Source organism: Empidonax traillii, unplaced genomic scaffold, assembly GCF_003031625.1.
Source record: "Empidonax traillii isolate 1590-97213 ecotype Southwest subspecies unplaced genomic scaffold, ASM303162v1 scaffold50:size1795014, whole genome shotgun sequence".
NCBI lineage: Eukaryota > Metazoa > Chordata > Aves > Passeriformes > Tyrannidae > Empidonax > Empidonax traillii.
The window spans coordinates 791,549-811,022 of record NW_020955243.1 but is presented as its reverse complement, the minus strand read 5'-3'; the positions used below and the strand labels follow the sequence as shown (position 1 = coordinate 811,022).

At 37.9% G+C, this 19,474-nt stretch overlaps 1 protein-coding gene across 16 annotated transcripts in view; it reads right to left on the bottom strand.

Annotated features, from left to right (window-relative positions):
* DAB1 (DAB1, reelin adaptor protein) overlaps nucleotides 1-19,474 on the bottom strand; it is a 434,378-nt gene that overhangs the window by 97,085 nt on the left and 317,819 nt on the right. For all 16 annotated transcript variants that reach the window (XR_003570677.1, XM_027879046.1, XM_027879044.1 and 13 more), the window contains one exon: nucleotides 13,160-13,359. Coding sequence is in view for 15 of the 16 variants with exons in the window: in XM_027879046.1 (XP_027734847.1) it covers nucleotides 13,160-13,226 (67 nt within the window). In the remaining variant the exon portion in view is untranslated. The remainder of the gene's footprint in view (nucleotides 1-13,159; nucleotides 13,360-19,474) is intronic.

Here is a 19,474-nt window from a genome sequence, read left to right as displayed (position 1 = left end):
GCAATTCAGCAGTGGAAAACAATGTATTATATTCACCACACAAGTTTAATAAAACATAAAAGTCCTCTTTGGTAATTTCACAAAAATGTGTAGCTCCAACTTTCTTACTCTTGTGTTGGCCAACAACTCTAAATGAGTTTTCTCATTATGAAATATTAAAAACTATTAAGTGTTGATATGACATTCCTGGAAGCTGAACTTTGACAAAAAGGTGCAAAACAACTCCTACAGTTGCTTCTCAAAATTATGAGGCTTCAGATTTCCTCTCTTGTGCAAGTCTTATTATGAAATTGGGCTTCAGTAGCAAAAAGTCAGGTCTCTTGTTAATAGTGACATTTTTATATTTGTCGCTCTTCACATGATCACCAGGCAACAGAAAACACATATTCCATATTATGTTTATAAAGGTTCTTACTGCCCTTACTGCATTGATTGCTTCATTACCAAAAGGACACAAATCTTCCCTCAAAATAATTTTTAAAAATTGTATTTTGTTTTAAGAACTGAGGAGTTTAATACGAAGACACAAATTATTTCACATAAACACACAATAATTCCACGTAATAAAAATCCTGTATCTGATTTCTCTTTGGACATTTAGACCCAAATGATTGGTTCCACCACAAGATTAAAAAAAAACAAACCCCAACTTCCTCTTTATCTTCATAATCTTTTCAGTATACTACTAGTTTATGCATTGAATAGAATATGAGGAATTACTGAATTAAGGAATTACTGCAGAGAGTTTACTAGGTTTTTAAATATATGGGATATATATTTGCTTTATCTCTATTTGCTTAAATGACCATGTCCCTGAAAACGGTTATGAGATAATTTAAAATGAATGATGAAATTAATATAACATCCTAAATGTTTTTAAACACAATAAAGATTCACTGCTTCCACAAGATCTGACTCCAGGATTCTTGCTGCCCTCTTAAATTAATCTCTCTACATTAATAAAACCCCAGCCATGAACACACAAATTAGCATTAAAGTAGGCTTTCAGGTTGGAAGTCAAGCTGTTTTTGAACACCCAAGCTGTAATGAGCAAAACTACCTACACTTGCCTAGTAGGGAAGGACTTGGCCTAAAAAGAAAGAAGATAACCCTGCATTATCCTGGACCTCATTAACATATGCACTTATAGATGAGCGTCAAAGTACAAGCCTTTTCATAATTTTAAACAGATTTAGATAACCTCTAATAAACCTCTTCTTAATATCATTAAAGACTGTTCATCCCCCTCTGCTCTAACACTGTGGCCACATTAAGCATCCGTATCCTAAACAAATTCTGCAAAAATGCTGTGACCTCAGTCTTTTCTGACTTGTTCCTCTTACTAGTTCCTCTGCCAAAATAATCCCTCACGAATCCTGCTGTGACTGCACCCCTCTGAAGCCCTGCACTGATGTCCGGTCTTTCAGACTCTTCATTTGAAACTTGTTTTTTCCTTCTACCAGCTAAAACTTGCTAAAAAAGAGGATCTACACCGAAAATATTCAGATTTTTCCTGTTCTGATATTCCCCAAAAGGAAAATGGAGCTGCAAAAGCAAATGAAGAAGTAAGAAAGGAGATATATCTATATATATGTATCTCACAGTGGCCCAGGGTAATCACCAGGGATATGAGTTCCCCTCAAAGCCATGCCCCTCAATCAGCACAAGGGTCCAGCTCTTCTCCCCTCCCTGAGGGATCCACCACTCCTCTCACACAAAACTTTTCTGTCCAAAACCTCCTCTTGCATTTGAGAAAGTTTCCCTAATGAAACCTGAATTGAAAACAATATTTCTTTACAGAAAGTTCCTCTGTTAACATGTCTGCTCATTTTGTTGAAAATTTATCCAGGAGTAATTCCGCAACACCTACAGTTCCTATTTAATTAATTTATTTAATTCTCACAAGCCAAGCTGTCTTCCTTTTTACATCTACGTGACTATTAACAGACTTTTTAAAAGAAATACGTAAGAAAAGAATTTTTCTAAGACATAAAGAATTTCGACATTCTAGTGCTCCCATCAATATCCATGTATTCACACTGAAGTTGGGATATCATGCAAACAAAGCAGACAGCTCCATCTTGACTGCCAAACATAGAAAGCAGCACCAAATGGAGCACATTCCCTGACCACTGTCCTTCTATTCACTGAACAGGACAAAGGTCTCCAGGAAATAGCAAGATGAACTCAGCTCATTAAAAACTGTATGAAAATGCATATCCTGAGGGGATGTTAAATGAGGCTTACCCAGGCAACTTTGAGTCTATGCTTCCTTAGAATTTTAGTGCTTAACCTTACAGCCCCAGCATTTCTTTAATGCAATTAATCAGAGGTATAGATATAATGTATTGCTTTAGTTATAGTCTAGCACAGAGAAAGAAAATACTCAAGCCAGATAAAGAATTCTGTAGGTAGTTTCATTTTGATCTCTAGCACTGCCATCCTTTTGACATGCTTCCATTAGCACATGCTATGTTCTTCCACATCCAGTTGTACTGGGAAGGGCTGGTAACACATTATTTTTAAAGAAACATTTCAGATTTATGATTTTTTTTTTGAAAGAAACATCCCTACACAAGTGAGTACAGCAAACACTAAATACACCTAGGTAACCATGCCAATATTAAACTTAAGCTATGCCTGAATACAGAGTACACCAAATTTCCCAGGTGCATTTAATTCACTTTATGCAACTTTGTACATTTGACTTCAATTTAAAACTTATACAGGCAACACAAGGTATAAAAAGAAGATTAGTTCGTCCAACTACTACACCTGTTTTTGCCTTCCACCTAGTTATCAGCACATTATTGTGACGTGTGAATATTACCCTCTTATTACTTCAATGGCACTTTTATATTTAAAAGTGAAATTAATAGCTAACCTCAAAAGGCGTACTATGCTTAATTTCATTTCGCTCCCTGAATCAGCCTTTTCACTGCACAATTTTTCCTCTAACTAAACTAAGAGAATCAGAGGTGTAATTATAGATCACAGATTAGCTGTTCAACATTTGCTAGTAGTTAAAACGGGGTAGACATTAAAGGCAAGTTGACTCCAGAGGAAGCTGCTGCTCCTATCATTTGTAGAAGAGTTTGCTGTGAAACATTAAAATTTATGAGGTCAAGGCTAAAGCTTACTGTGCTTGTGGACAACGTTGGAGGGCTCTCCCAAAGCAGGGCATCCTACCACCACTGAAACCACTGACAGGAGGATCTGGGAGAAGATGAATTCCCTCAGGCCCTGTAGCTTGCCCAATTCAATTACCTCTAATGGAAGATCCTGCAAAAATGATCATGTTAACATTTCTGGTTCTACATGTACAGACTTTTGTGTTCATGAGGAACCAGCTTGTTCCCTTCCCTGACTGAACCATCACAGAGAAGACACAAAGCCCAGACAGACCATACACTACTCACACCTCTACTTCAACTTGATCCACTTGGAGCCAGGAATGGCCGTTTTAGGACTCAGGAGCCATATGATAATTCGCCCTACTACTCCTATTTTCATTGCTGTTCTGTAGCAATGAGTAATGCTGTCTTCAGGAAATGGAAGTGAAAGCTACTCTGTTCTTGTCAGAATAATAATGGATATTGTGTTGGCAACTACTCTCCCGTGCTGCACAACTGCATAAATAAAAGGAATTGGGAAAAGCCAACAGTATTATAAGTAAATAAAGTGGATAAACTCACCTGCTTGCAAATAAGCGATAACCTCTTTTGTTTGGTGTTTCAGCCTGAGCAACAAGAACAGGATAAACATTATGTCTAAATCAGAAGTGAGTCAACTCCACTGATCCTCCTCTGTGGAGAGAGGTTGTGGGGGAGAAGCACTGTCTGTGCGGGGAAGGTCAAGGCAGAAACATGCAGCTTATAAGATGTCGAGTACCTTCACACAGGGTTATACAAACAGAAACAGACTGAAAGATGGCCTTTGTGAAATCTCAGGTTTAGGTCAGTGCTGGGAAATCAGATTTGGCCTCACTATTGTTACAAATACAAGGAAAGAGGCCAATAAGCATTAAAGTACTTCCTCCTTATGACTTGGTTTCATGTAGAGTTTCCATTCACAGAGGCCACACAGATTCAAGCAGGGAAGGCTGGCCTTCTTTTCCAGTTTAGAAAATGGATCATGTTCGGAAAATAGCCCTCCACAGAGCACTGACTGTGAATCATAGTGCAACTTCTACTTGTGATGAGCCATCAACCAACGAGCCAGACAGAGAGAGCAACCTGAGCTCTGGGCCTGTGGGGTGCAAACTCTGGTGTGGACACCTGACTGCAGAATGAGTTGTTCAAGACAAGAAGAGACTTTGGAAGGTGATCCCTAATGATGGAGGTCTCCAGTGAGACAGCTGATAAGTACCAGTAACTTCATGCACTACATTTACAATCTTTCTGAAGTACCTAAGGACTCCATACTTTTCTAAGCAGCACTTCAGCACAGATCTGACCCTTGGCAATGTCCTCACATTCACTACCCAGCTCTGACAGTGCTTCCATCCACCATCACCTTCCAGAGGGACACATCTGCTTTTGTATCCAAAACCTATTTCATGTAGGACTCCAGGATTCTACACTCATATTCCTGGGAGAGCAAACGTACCAAAAGGTACTCTGATTTCTCCTTTCCTGCAAAATCAAAAGCATTTGGTTGTTTTTGGCATTGCTTAGTAGTTATTAAATAAAAAATTTTCATGCTGGTCACATGGGAGGGAACCTTGATTATTTTTCATATTCTCTGTGCCTGTCCAAAATCCATACAAAAGGTTAAGATTGGATCATTTGGCACTTGCATTAAAATAGGCATTGAAAGAATTGTAAAAAAAACCCCAAATCAATGAAGGGCATCTAATACACCTGACTATGAAGTGGATTTAAAAATAGTTTAAAAAACTGAAAAAAATCTTGCTTTTTATTCATCCCTTTGTTTCCATATAAAAGACCCCCACGAACACATTACTCAGTTAAGCAAACTAAATATACCATTTCATCTGCAAAACCAACCAACTGTAAATACAGAGAAATGCTCTTTTTCCTGTCTTTATACTAACAGTAGCTATTATATATAACAATGTCTAGATAAAAATAATACAAATAATATGTAATTATTTCTGAGGACAAGTTTATCTTGAAGAGGAATTCAATTTCAAGAGGAATGCTATACTTCAACACATTCATCCACTTTACCATTGGACAACCCAAATACATTGTGAATTATGTATTATATACCTTTATTCTAGAAGGCCAACGATGCCCATATTGATTCTATAGATGCAATCATCTACAAGGATCACAGCCACATCTTTTCTTTACTCATGAGGAGCACAGTGAATGTCTGCCCTGACATATTTATCACAGGAAATCTGAGCCTATTACTCCACCAAATTCCCTACATATTTCTTTGAGCTCTTAAAGAGGAATTTACCATAAGGCATGAATGAGGGATTACAATTTCAGCCATAGTATTTCAAAATGCTACCAATTTTGTCAGCAAGTTTTTCTTAACTGTAAGTGGTCAGTGTTCAAGAGGTCTGTGACATTAATGATTAAGAACACAGTAATTTTTCAGCCAAACTTTCTGTGATTACTTTACTAGTATATATAGCTAAACGCTTCTGTTTCAGGCTGCTTAAATACAGAAACCAAACCCTGCATGTTTCTGTTAACTTGTACATTGCTCCACAGTTTTTTCTTCACAAGCTGATTAATGAAATTACTGTGCTATAAACACTGAGAGTGCAGACATATTGGTTAAAGCACAAAATAAGAAACAGGATATTCAGATTACACATCAAGCTCTGCCCTGATTTGTGCTGTAATCTTAGGAAAGTAATTGAGAGATCAGCACTGGCTTTAATGCAAAGATCTAACCACGTCTGAAATCAATTTATATTTCCCCATATGTACACAGGTCACAAAAGCTCATTGTTTTCCATAAATTATATAAGATTAAATAAGTTTGGAGGAATTTTGCCTAGTAATATGAAAAAGTATTCACTGCAAAAATGTGGACAGCAATGCTAAGTGTTACTTGGTTTATTTCAGGGAAAATCAGTGAGCAACTTAATGCTTCCAAGGTTGCTGAGATGCAGCTAATATTCCAAATTTACTTGTCTTTGATTTTCCTTCAGCAAAATGGGAGCAGTTATCAACACTGCTGATACCTTTAACTTGCATTACACAGTAGCACTTAATTGCATTGTATGTGAAATTCTGCAAGTAACAATAATGTCAATAGCAAAGGCAAAATGTTTCAGAAAAGTAGAAGTGTTCAAATGCACGCAGTGCAACATGCTGACAGAAACGTTACTCATTAATATTTATTAGGCAAGCAAATATCTCTGGATGAAGAATGCTACAAAAACATTATCACCATCAACATACTTGTCCCTGTAGAGTATTTCTCTGTGAGCCATATTAGGAAACTTCTACTAATCCAAACCTCTGGAGGTATTTTAGCTACTAATCTGGATGAATTAGGTCATTCCTGCTCAGTTATTCATTACACGATAGAATTTTCTTCCCTGAACTCTCTGAACAAAACTTTTCATTTACAAAGGTCTTAATACGAATTTTGCTCCGAATATTTTTAACGGCTGCAAGTGGAGAAAAAATTTCCCTGAAAATTATTTTCTTTTGCCTGCTTGGAAGTTCTAGCTCCTTACCAGTTCCAGCCGCACCTTCTCCAGGTTTCAATCAAATCTCAGATGTAGTTTTACAGTATAAGAGGATGAAGCCAGAAACAATGTACAGCACAGGCTGAGGGGAATGCATAGGTGATGCTCAGTGCCAGCAACCAGCAAGTTTCCCAATGTACATCCAGCCTTGGAGCAGAGGAACACCCACCTGTATTTAATGACTGTTATATGAGTCAAATCCTCTGTGGAATATGCATTGCATTAAGCTCCTAATTGCTGGTTTCAACTGAAAGGCTTTGACGACTGTTAAAACACTGAGAAATTACTAAAGAAGCTTTCAGGAAATGTTGTTCTTAACGTTCAACAGATTATTGATTTCTTTACCAAGGAGCAGCAAAGTAACAAGTGCCCCAACCTTAACTTAGTCAGATCCCTCTCTCAATTACAAACAACAGCACACATTATAACCACAACAAGATACAACATCCATCACCCCCAAAGAATTAACAATTCCATTAACAACCATAGACCCCCCCTTTGGTACGTGGTATTTAAAATACAATTCATGAGCTCTCTAATTGATGATAGGTTATTGGATAACTCTTGTTAATTATAGCTACACAATGTCAAAATTAATGATTTTCCCACCCCCTTTCAACTCGCGAATGAATTCATAACTTATATCAAGACTCAAAAGATGTGCAATTAATATTGTCAGTAATCATTTCACAGAAGAGATTTGTTAAAGCAGGCATGTGGACACAATTAGTGTATCAATTAATGGTGCTGTTACTTGATCTATAAATTATTGAAAAACTCATAGCTACTGCATGGAAACAAAGCAAATCCACTCCCCGTCGATGAAATAAGCTCCTGACTGTGCCCCTCTTTCATTACTCTTTAAATCAAATCTGAATTTTCATGGATTTCATGAATTTTAGCTATGTAATTAGAAAAATAAATGAACCTATACCAACCTGAAAAGTTGAAATGCCTCATTACAGTGATGATGGTTTCATTATTGTTAGCTGATCACAATATTTTGTTTTAAAGTTAAATAATTTAAAAAATAATCCATCATTACTGTTTATAGCACTTATTAATTTAAACTCAAGTTCTAATCCGGAAATGAAGTTGTAAAAACTGCATCAAGATTTCTATGTGTCAGCAAAACTAACTTTCACATCAATCAAAAACCTCCATTCCTCTCTCAAATTTAGCAATGATTAGTCCAAAAACTAGATGCAAATGAGGTCTAAGAAGCCCAAAACAGGACTTGGGTAGCATTAGGCACCTATGATGAAAACTGAAAATGACAAAACATAACCTCCTTTAAAGGCTGCCTCCCCCAGAGGCTTTTAAACTAACTAGGTACCTCCTGTTTGATCTTAGTATGACTAGAGTTTTGCTCTTGGGTATGCAAAGGTTCTCCTTTAGATAGTTAAGACAGACCCCAGTCTCTCATTAGTGTTTAAAAGATCCAGGAAATAGATGTGACTCTGCCAGAGGCCCAATCCAACAGACGTGAATGGTCCTGGAGCCACTTCATTCCTTTTAATCAGGAGAGATAAAATGGGACAGTTAAGCTTTTTGCCATCCTGATCCCAAGAGGATCAAACTCAGATCTCCCATCACCAAGAAAGCCCTACCATGAAAGCCCCTCCTGCCCTCCTGGTGCAAGTGGGGCAATTCCTTACCTGGCATTAACCAGCCCCCTGAGCTCTCCCTCCTCAAGCACGGCTTTGGAACTTGGATATTCATCCAGTCAGAACAAAGTGCCCAGCTCACAAGAAGAGAAGACATCTAGCTCTAGCAGAGACCTAGCACATCACACCCTCTCAGAATTGCCTATTCCTACTGGTCAGCTACAGCAATCCCCAGCTTGGCGCCCTGCCTGCTGTGAAATCTGCTTCCAGATGCCACGTGCTTCCCACACGTTCAATGGAAACCCATTAAATAGGGGAATTTCACCCAAGGGGATCCTTAGCATCAACAATCATGATGCTGACTGTCAATATGCCCAAGCTCCTGTCTGTATTTTTTACCATTTTTAAAAGTCCCTGTCATTCTGAAAATTGACTCAAAAGCCTTACTATGGGGGATACAATGAGAAATTATGTTGCAAAAAAGCCCTAAGCTTCAAATAGAAAAATTACAGAATGTAAGCACAAGAGAAAGAAACTAAATCTCTTGAAAAGTCACCTGCCCTCCCCCAAGCAGGTGAAGATCTGCACTGAAATTTGGTAACCTAGCTCACTTCACTGATAGCCCATTTTAGTTTTACTGTTTCAGTTAATTTTCAAGGAGGGATTTTCCAAGGCAGTTATCAGTGTGAATTCAACATCAATGCAACACATTTCCCCTGGAGAGGTTTCTAAATCAATTTTAATTCCGATAGGCTCAAGTAAATGTTTTCAATTTGATTCAATAATCCATACACACTTATAAAATGGCATTTCCCCCATGTACTACAAGACAAACATGGTTTATGTTTGTAACAACTCTGGCTAATAAAAAATTCTAATTTCCTATCTTGAAGGATACAGACACAATTTTTATTCACTTCTTAATGAACCAGATGACATAAACAAATGAAATAAAATCAGCATTTAAGAGCATTAGTTGTATCATTAGATCTCTAAATGCTATAGTAACACATGATTTTTGTCAAGCTCAAAAAAAACCCCAAACAACTAAATAAAAAAAAAAGTCCTCAAATAGAGCTTTCTAAATCTCCTAAGAATTTGTCATCATTTCCACTTAGAGAGCAATGTGAAACCTCTTCAGGATGTCTTTTGAAATGTGAGCAAGTTCTCAAAAAAGGTAATTACAATGAAGTTACTACCAGGTATCAGCAAGAGTGGCATGAAGATTAGGGCTGGAGGTGAGGGATGGCAGAAATATAATCTCCTCTAATAGCATCTAGTGTATTGCAAGCTCGAAAAATGGAATTAAGTGTGGAAAGGAGGGCTGTGGAGTTCAGGGTGAGACATGGGCCCTCAATGGGCAGCAATCTTCACAGCACAGGGAGCAAACAGTGACAATCTGAGGAAAAAGGGAGTTGCCTGGCTCACCTCCATTTCCATAACTATATTTCAAAGTCAGTTAAAACTCTGACCCCTCTGCTGAGAGTACGACCAGGGAGTGTTTCCAGAGCCCATCAAATTCTGGATCCATCAGATCAATACTGACTAAACAAAAAGCAAAATTCATACTTGACTTTTCAACAGCCTGCTTTTCAGATTATCCAGGTGATAATGTTAACATACAAAATTACAGTTTGATATTAGCATGTTAACACTGAACTTACCTACAGTAAGTTAAGACTCTGTAAACAGCAGCTTCTGAGAGAGTTTTGTATGTAAGTTCTTGTCCTTCCTGTAGTAATAACCCTTTACTGTTGGAACAGGATATTGTCCTACAAACCAGCTCAGATGACAGCAGAGAGAGACTGGAGAGTTGATTATGACTAGAAAGCTCAGGGCTGTAAAAACACTGTCTAGAGAGAAGTGTTTCAGAGAGACCTGCTTTGCATATGATTGCAAAAAGAGATGCGTCCCCCGCACACAAATATTCAGTAAAATCCTTGCATGACCACTGTCATTTGCCCCATCTGCAGCAGAAATCAAACTATTTCCATGTCACACCAAAGCCAGTAGCCTATGCAACAGAGCCTAAAAGCAGTTATAAGAAATCTTAAAGGAACTTGAAACACACATTCCACCCCACTGCAGGGAGTTAGACCATCCCAGCAGCAGGACTTTGCATTCACACGCACTAATTAACCATGAGACTCCCCCTGGACCTTCCCTCTAACCTCTCCAGGTTATTAAACTGTTAACTAATGACATTACAGTGGCTTTAACTCAAGGTAAACACAAATCACATCATCTGAATAACCATAATTTTCTTTTTGGTCATTGTTCTTAGATAAGCTGCTTGCATTTATCTGACATTTTATCATATTTTATATTCATATACTTTACAAATCTTCGGAATTAAACTTCATATTATTTCAACACTTGAAATAAGAAACATCAGCTTACTAGATCCTTATACAGACAAAAACAGAGCTAAAGATTTAGCTGACACTATACAGAAAACTTATGCTGAGATAAAGAAAGAACCCCAGTCCCATGCTCTAACTCCATCCTCATCCCCTTTCAGCTAACCCAGACCTTCAGCGTGGGATATATCTGTGGGACAGACATTTCCTGCAGTGCTGTGAACTGCAGAAGGCAGGAGAAACCATCAAAACAGCAGATAATACAGCAAAAGAGGCCCGCCCCTGTTCTGGACAGAGATGGCTGCGTGGATCTTGCAGAAGAACAGCAAAACACTGGACAACACTAGAGCTGAAATTTTTGTTTATAAAGCAAAGACTAATATCTTGGGAATACTCAGTTCCACTGGATAATCAAACTCATTGATTAGCAACATTAGAAACTCCATGTTAGCACTTGCTACCTGCCACTGCTCACAGTTAATGAACTTGGGGAAAAAAGGAAAAAAAAAAAATCCCTGTTTTTCACATGTCCATCATTCATGGAGGGCTCCTTTGTTGAAATATAGCAAATGCATACAACTCAATGGTAAGTAAATGAGCACACAAGTTTCTTTTGACTCTCATTATGTGGGATTTGAATAGCAAACAGTGTGTGCATTGTGTACCTTGTCCGTGTAAGAGCCCTGGGATGGCTGATGTGATCGGATGCACTCAGACTGCACAGACAATACAGAACAAGATTAATCCTGCAGATGTGCAACTGCCCTACACTGTCCCTTCCAGCTCCTCAGACACTCATACTTGCTGCAGGGAGCTCTGATCGCTGCCACACAACGTATTTTATACTCCCTCTCAGCACTGAAGGCAATTCTCAGAATTTCCTTGTGGTGGATAGAATTAGATTCTGTGCAGAGAAGCGTTCAGTTATTATGATTTATGAAAGTGTTCTCAGAAGTTGGATGCTGAATATTTTATCAACATAAACATCAAGTTCCTAAAAGAGTTGTTTGCTGTTTTCAAAAGTTTCACCCTCCAGCGGAAGAGAAAACATAGATGGTACACATCAAAAAGATGTTATCCACACTGCAAAGAAGACATTTTTTAATTTCCTGCCTGCCCCCAAAACCTGAATGATCGCACAACCAAACCACTTTCTTTATTTGCCTTAAAAATCTCTCTTAGATCACATTCTAATTTACATCAAAGTTCCCCTGGTTTTGCCTTGCCAAACTACAGCTTTTTTATCTTAAATGAATCACTTTTTCCTCGTAAGTTTAGGCCTAGAGCAGTCATAAGGTTTCTAAATCATCTTCCCAAACAAACACTTGAATTTTTTTAATTGCTGTGTCTCCTACAAACTCTAATATAGAGATTCCCGATACAAAAGCTAAAGCAAACATAAGTAAATGTTTTCGTAGAATTGCTGCAGTAAATGTTATAGCTGCCCAGAATTTCAACCAGTTATCTACAATGAGTAAAATTTGCAACACACATATATGAGCAAAGATGAGAACTTTTTTTGTCTTATCCAGATCTAAAAAATCCTCAGAAGTAAATGGCTAAATTATACATCCACAGAAAGAAACAGAATGCCAAACTCAAAAGCTCATGTGAAAGTTCAAATCTTGCTGTCTCAGGTATTAAAACTATTTAGTATGATTTATTTCTTTTTTTGTTTTACTTTTTTGAGTAATTCTGTTTTCAATCTCAATTTTATGTATGGGTTTAAAAACAAATCAAAGATGGCTACACAGAACAACACAAATTACCACTAGAAATTAAGGTCTTAGGCTCCAAGTTTATCAGTATTTAAAACCATAAACAATAAAAATACCAATAAAAATCTAAGAATAAAAATTCCTACTAAAAATCTTCAAGTAACCATAAGCACCAAATTCATACTGGCTCATTTCTCGTGGTTATCACTGCAAAGAACTGCCTTACAATCTGAGGCAAAATTGTAAATACAAATATGATCTAACCCAACCATGCATTTATCCATAGCTTCTTGATTTTGAGTTTTCCTCCTCCTCGTTTATATTTCCTTTACCAAAGTACAATTAAGCCTCTACAGAACGTTGCTGAGTTCTCTGTAACTTCTCAAAGTGTCAGTAGGATTCAACTTCCAGTAACAGAAAGTGCATTTAAGCTCTGGTTAATTCAAAAGAAAGTAGAAAAAAAAAAAGCCTTTAGAAGAAAATCTATTTATCAAGAGCAAGAAAAAAAGTTATCTTTTGCCAAGAGTAATTTTTAAAATTTTATTTCTTCTTGTGAACCATAAATAACATGCACGGTTTTTTCTCACATTTCAAGTATATTTCAATAAGAGGTATTTTGATGTCAGAGAATTGAAACTCCATATCCCTGTACCAGAGTTCCACTGAGCTTAACAAATTCCACTTTCACTGAGTGCACAGATAACAGAAGAACCACAGATGCATAAAAGGTGGCTGATGTAGGAGCCGATTAAAGTACAAAACACATACAAACAAAAAGAAATGAGTCACTACCTTTCTTTTTGGAGTCTTTCTTTGTGCTGGTTTTAACAGCCACTTGAAGTTCTGTCTCAGTTGACATCCTATATCCTTAGTCCTCTTCACACAGATCCAGGATCTCGGTCAGGCTCATTTAGAACGTCTCTCCAAGAGAATAATTTAGCCTTTCAGATACTATAACCCAAACAGTTCATCTCATTCACTCCTTTCGAGTGCTGTTAAGGAAGGAAACAAAGGAACAGTCATTTTCTGAGTTTAAAGGATAAAAGGAAGAAAAAAAGGCAAACCATTGCAAGCTTCGAGGAAGAAACACATCAAGTTCTTCATCTAGAGAACCAATTGTCCACAATTTTAGATGCTTAGACACAGTTATGTCTGACTAGTCTCAAACATCTATATTTGAGATGCTTTGGCATGTCTTAACAGGCTAAAGACACTACTCAAGGTGCACAATCTGGACCAGCAGCTGAGGGACAAAGATTATGATCTTAGAAGTAGCTTGAAATGCCACCAAAAGCAAAAAATTCTGTAAGGACTCAATTCTTAAATGCAACAATTTTAAGGTATAAACATGTTGCCAGATAGCAAGTTCAGATTTTTACTCCAATGCTCTTTCAGCGCCTTCGTTCTCTACTTGAACAAAGACAAATGAAAAACATATTCACTGCTCATGCTGAGAACATCATACTTTGCCACTCCTCTTGCTTATGATAATGTTTCCAGTATAAAAGAATCTGTCTCCACGTAAACAAAGCTGTAATTTTTAACACCCATCTAGTAATCTTTCTTGCAAAGAACTCTGAGAATTGCTAATTAAACCTATGAAATATAAATGGGATAAGGGCAAAAAGATAACATTTAGAGAGCAAGATACAGTTTTACATAATATGTGTTTGTTGGGGAGATACAAAAATGCACCAGCAGAAATGTGCTGGAGCAGTATGAGGGAGGAAGGGCTTGGGATGGCAAAGAACACACAAAGTAAAAACATCTAAGCAAAACATTAATCCAATTCTTACTGCTTATCCTTCTTGCTTTGAAGGATGACCCACCTACTCCAGCCAGTCTGTCGAGGGCAGAGGACCATACTGTCCTGAAGCCATTTGTCATTATGTTCACTCACCAAATGCATCTTCTTATTGCCCTTTCTTTTTGTGAGAAAGTTCTCATTATTAGCACAATTACAGTGAAGTCCATCTGGCCTGTCTGAACAGCTGCCCACTTATTAAATAAGCATTTAATAAAGATATTAACCCAGCATATCAGCTGGTTAGCTGGCCAAAGATTAACTGCAGTTATAGTTATTTACTAATGTCCCTTCTTTGTAATTTAAGAAAGTAACAGACTGCAAATACTGAAACAATTTTGACAGTTTAAATCACTTTTCACAGTAAGGGCTGTGAAGCCACCAGTACTTTCAAATCCAAGCTCTTTCAACATTTTAAAATGCTTCAGTAACATTACACTGCCATGCACCGTCTGAAGTGATTTAATATTGCTGAAGTGTGTCAGGGGCTTTCTTTAATAAGCTCTTCAAATCTGTCTGTGTATTATAGAATATTCAAAGATAGCTTTTCAAAATCTGCTGAACTGATTTTGAAATACAAAATTCCCTGTTCCTCCTCTATGGAATCAGAATAAGTGCTGAAGAGCAAAAAGGAGGAAAAATAAAGCAACAGTAAAATTGAAGACAAATACACCTTCTTGGTGTAACATACCCAAATAAACTAACAGCATTTTGATTAACATTCTTAGTTAGGAAAGCAGTAGAAAAGGACGAAGCAAATGAAGGCTGATCACAGAGGGAAAAGGAATCACAGCTCCAAAAGTGACGCTTCCAGGATTTGAAGTGCTCTTTGGCCAGGTCCATGGATGGGGAGATGACTCTTCCCAAGCACAGGCACGATGGGAACAGCAGAGCTCAGAGCTGTGCTGTGAGGGAACTCTCTCACCCGGCTGCAGACAGAGCTGCTCTTCACTTATGCTCAAATCCCCCCACAAACAGGGAGAGAAGCTCTGCAGAGAACAGATGTCCCTCACAACCCCCATCTCCTTCCCCTCCCCCTGCATGCAACCCAATTTAATAATATTTAGTTTTACAGCACAGTAGGGATGCATCAGCCTTTACAGCTCAACGGCACTTACTTAAAGCATCTCTCAAGTCACAGCTGGATTGACAGTTTATTTTTTGAGAATTTGGATTTATATTTACCTAAAGGTTAACTACATAACTCTACATGAACCAATTCACAAAAGGAAAATATTTATGATAGGTCCATTTATTAAAAAAGATAAATTCAAAATAAATACAAAATACCACCAGGGTCTAGAGTTAAGCAAGTTTTAATGTTTCAGAAGACTGTTGTGGGTACAAAGCATCAGGAATGTCATCTCCTGTTGTCAGCTCCTTCCAACAGGCTAACTGAAATAGTAGCATCTGAATGGAACTGAATATTTTAAAGTAACAACATATGACTGCTATCTCATTTGAAACTCTCCAGAAAAGCTATAGCCCCTCGAGGCTATCCCACTGAGTAATATTTTTTAAAATAAATGCATGTCTATTTTTGGACAGGTTCACATATTGATTTACTTTCAAACCTAATCAGGTCATACTCTCACAGGCTCATAGATACTTGAATAAAGTAATAGGTATCTTTGTGAAGGAGCACATAAACATCTGTCAGATGCAAGCTATAGTTCAAACTGAATTTGCTACAGAGACAATTCCTCCAAAAGTATAGGTCTTTATGTAAGCCACATTAGTAAACTTCCATGCACTGTCCATATTTCAGCCGTTTATTACCCAGATGAGAATGGCAGTCAATCTGCTCTTCACTGCAACAGCTTTTATTGTCTCCTCCAATCTAGGTCACCGTTGTTAAACACTACAGTCTCCCAACTGTGGGAAGTACTGCAGCATGTGTTTTATCAATGAGATGCTATTTTCTTTGATCAGTTCTGCCACATTTCTCTCCCTGCTCTACAGACAAAATTTTGTTAGCTGCATTCCCCCCCCCCCCCAAAAAAAAAATCCATCATCATACGCATATCCACTCTAACGATCTTCTTGTGTGCCTTGTTACTGCTCTGGCTATTACAATGTTATGTGCATGCCTCAGCTTTTCCTAAAGAGGATTCAGAGCTCTTCGTTTTAACAAAATACTGACATTTTCTGTAGCCTTATTAAGTGGCTACAGCAAAAACACAGTCAGTGCATTCTGGAATTAACTGGCTTTTAATTCCAAGAGAAGTCTTAAGCCTGTGTTCTCTGTTACTCCTACGCCAGAATAAAACATAAAGCGTTGGTGAAAAAACATTTCCATAAATTCTTTGCAGTTAGGATTAACATAGGTTGTACCCTTTATGTGTGGGGAAATTAGTCCCATGCTCCACTTGCCTCCCCCATGCATTTGTAAAACAACAATTTCTGTCAAATCATTTGTCTTTTCCACCACGCTTGAGCAGGCTCATGAAGGGGTTATTAGGAGACTTCCCCTGGCCCAAGTTATGAAAGAGGTCAGACCAGACTGTCATAATACTTCCCCTCTGGCTTTAAAATACATGAATTAATTAATTTTCTTCAGGGCTTCAAAACTTAAGAAGTTGCCTCCCCTGAAAGCAGTTTCCATCTGCTTATGTAAAAGAAAAGCAGTCTTAGAGAGGATTTGTAACTAAGCCCTGGCATTCCCTAGGTATTTAAGTTTTCCACAGCCCCAAAGTGGGATTTGACAAGAGGACAGTACCTCCCAAACCCTGGTTTGACAAAACAAAAGCTGAGCTACCATCCTTAGCTCTTGCTTTTATGGCTCCGGAGTCTTGAAAATAATTCTTTTCCTTCAAAGCACCCAATATAATCATGTTGATGCCCACGGTTTTGCAAGTGTTAAACAAACCCAACATACTGAAAGGGCAAAATGTAAGTGACAAAATTATTTTAAAAGTGTGTGATTCTGGAAAACTAAAACCAGTTCAAGTATAAAGGATTGCAATCCAGGGAGAAATCACCCACCTCCCATCTGACCACAAAGCCTAACACAGAGAACTGCAGTGGGACCACACACGAGCAGACGATGGAAAATCCATCCTTGCCACCAGTGCTCTTTCTACCCTCCAGAGAGAGGAGGCCATGAATTCTCTGGTGCTGCTCACACTATTTTGTACTCATCAGCTCATTTCCCCAATGGTCAAGGCTCGGGAACATGAGACTATTCATCTGTTACAGCAGGCACTACACTAATTCCAAACAGAAACTCAAGGGACTGATCCAAACCCCACTGATATACGGCAGTTAATAAGGCCTGTAAGTGAGAACCAGAAAAGGAGGAAGAGGAGGTAAAAGAGAGAGCTTAAGATACTGACACAGAGGAGAAAATGAGAAGGAAACAAAAGAAAACAGGGAATCTGTCGCTGTGACGCTTCGTTACAGCAAATTCTATAATGTGCTTAGCAGCAAAATCTAAGCCAGACCACACATTAAAATTCTGGCTACCCTGGAACAGAAAACAATCTCTGTTAAGACTGTTGCATGGGCCAGTCCTCTCCTCCAGTTTTGCCATTTACCCATAGAACAGCACAGCACACTGGTTCCAGTGACAAAGTCAAACGACTCTCTCTCACTGTTCTTTCCTGCCATTTCTTTACTGATATTTTTGCAGCCTCTAAACGTGGAAGGAATCTTGCTGTTCACGTGCACAAACTAAGACTCTACAAAAAAATTCACTCCCTCAGCAGATGTGGAAAGCCAAGTGCCCTGTCTACCTCCTCTAATTCCTCTTGCAAATTACAGACCCTCCTCTGGAACTCAACCACCTGCTTCTCCCTCCACCTCCCTAAATTACACAGCCTGAAAAGACTCACAACTGCCTCCATAGCTCATACTTAGTTTTGTTTGCTCTAAAGCATTTACCTTCTCACTTCTGAATTTCTATCTATTAAAACACAGGAAGGAGATTTAAGTGCTTTATTATGCTTTCTGTACTATGTCTAGAGTGTCTTCCAGAACAACACTTCCAAATAACCCTTTTTAATTCTTCTAACATCAGAAAACTACTTAGTACTCAAACCACAGCATTAAATTTCCCTTGTATTTAGTTGCTATAGTTGACTGTATTCATAAAATACTTCTCTTATCTCCTGAAAACAAGAAGCTCTTTTTTTAAAAAACCCTGCATGTAACTAAGGCAAATAATACATTTTATATTTAAGTTTGTTGTGGTTTACAGCATGCTTCATTATTCTATTTTTACAGCCTCTTTCAGGCGTGTTACCCACTTCCTCAGATGGGGTAAATAGAACCCTTGAAGCTGCTTTACTACTAGAAGAGCATCTTGGCAAAAAATTGACCTATAAAATATTTCTAAAGTGAGATTTTTATTATTTTTAGTATTCCAATGATGGCAGGAATAATTACTGAAATTCCTTCCAGAAATCACTCCATGTAGTTGTGAATACTGTACTCTACTTCACCAATTATTCACCAGAAATTCTGTGAATTTTCTACTCATAGAAAATGCTGACCAGATTAAAAAAATGTTTTTCAAAGGAATGAATTGATTTCACCAACATTTATAATGGGGAATTACTAACATTTCCTTTTAATATTACAGTTTCTATTTTATATTATAGAGGACAGCATTCAGGAAACAAAGGCAAAATAGAAGACATGGACCTTGCTTTAACGGAATTTTTTTAATGTTCCAAAATGTGCCATTTGGATTCAGAAAAAAATACATGATGTAGGTTCATAATTTATCTGAGAAAGAATATTCAAATACTTTTAAGGAAAATCATTAGATGTGAGCCAGTCACTAAAGACCAACAGAAAAAAATATAAATACATATATATATATATACACATACACACCTCTGAGCTAAGTATATAATGCAATGTGAGAAGCATTGATTTCAGGAGTCTTGCAAGGCAAGAAGGGACAGAATCAAACCCTAAATCTATAACCGCAAAAAATTAAAGGCTGGAAATCAAAATGGAAACGGCAATTACTAAAACCAGTTGTGGCATCACTGTAAGCCTTCAGTTGCGCAAGAATCATGGAATCATTAAGGCTGGAAAATACCTCTAAGACCATCAAGTCCAACCTTTGAGAAAGTACGTAATTCTGCCAGACAAGGGAATTTGCAGTCTTGAATGAAATAGGCCGCTCCTGGAAAAGGTCAGACACAAAAAGCTTCCCAGGACTGTCCCTCCAGACCCCAGGAAGGCAGCGATCCAAAGGCTCGTTTGCATCTCCTCTGCTGGGTAGCAGCGAATGTAACTCCCGGTCAGAGAGCTGAAAAGGAGTAACAAACCCCTGTGTGCTGGGGGTATAA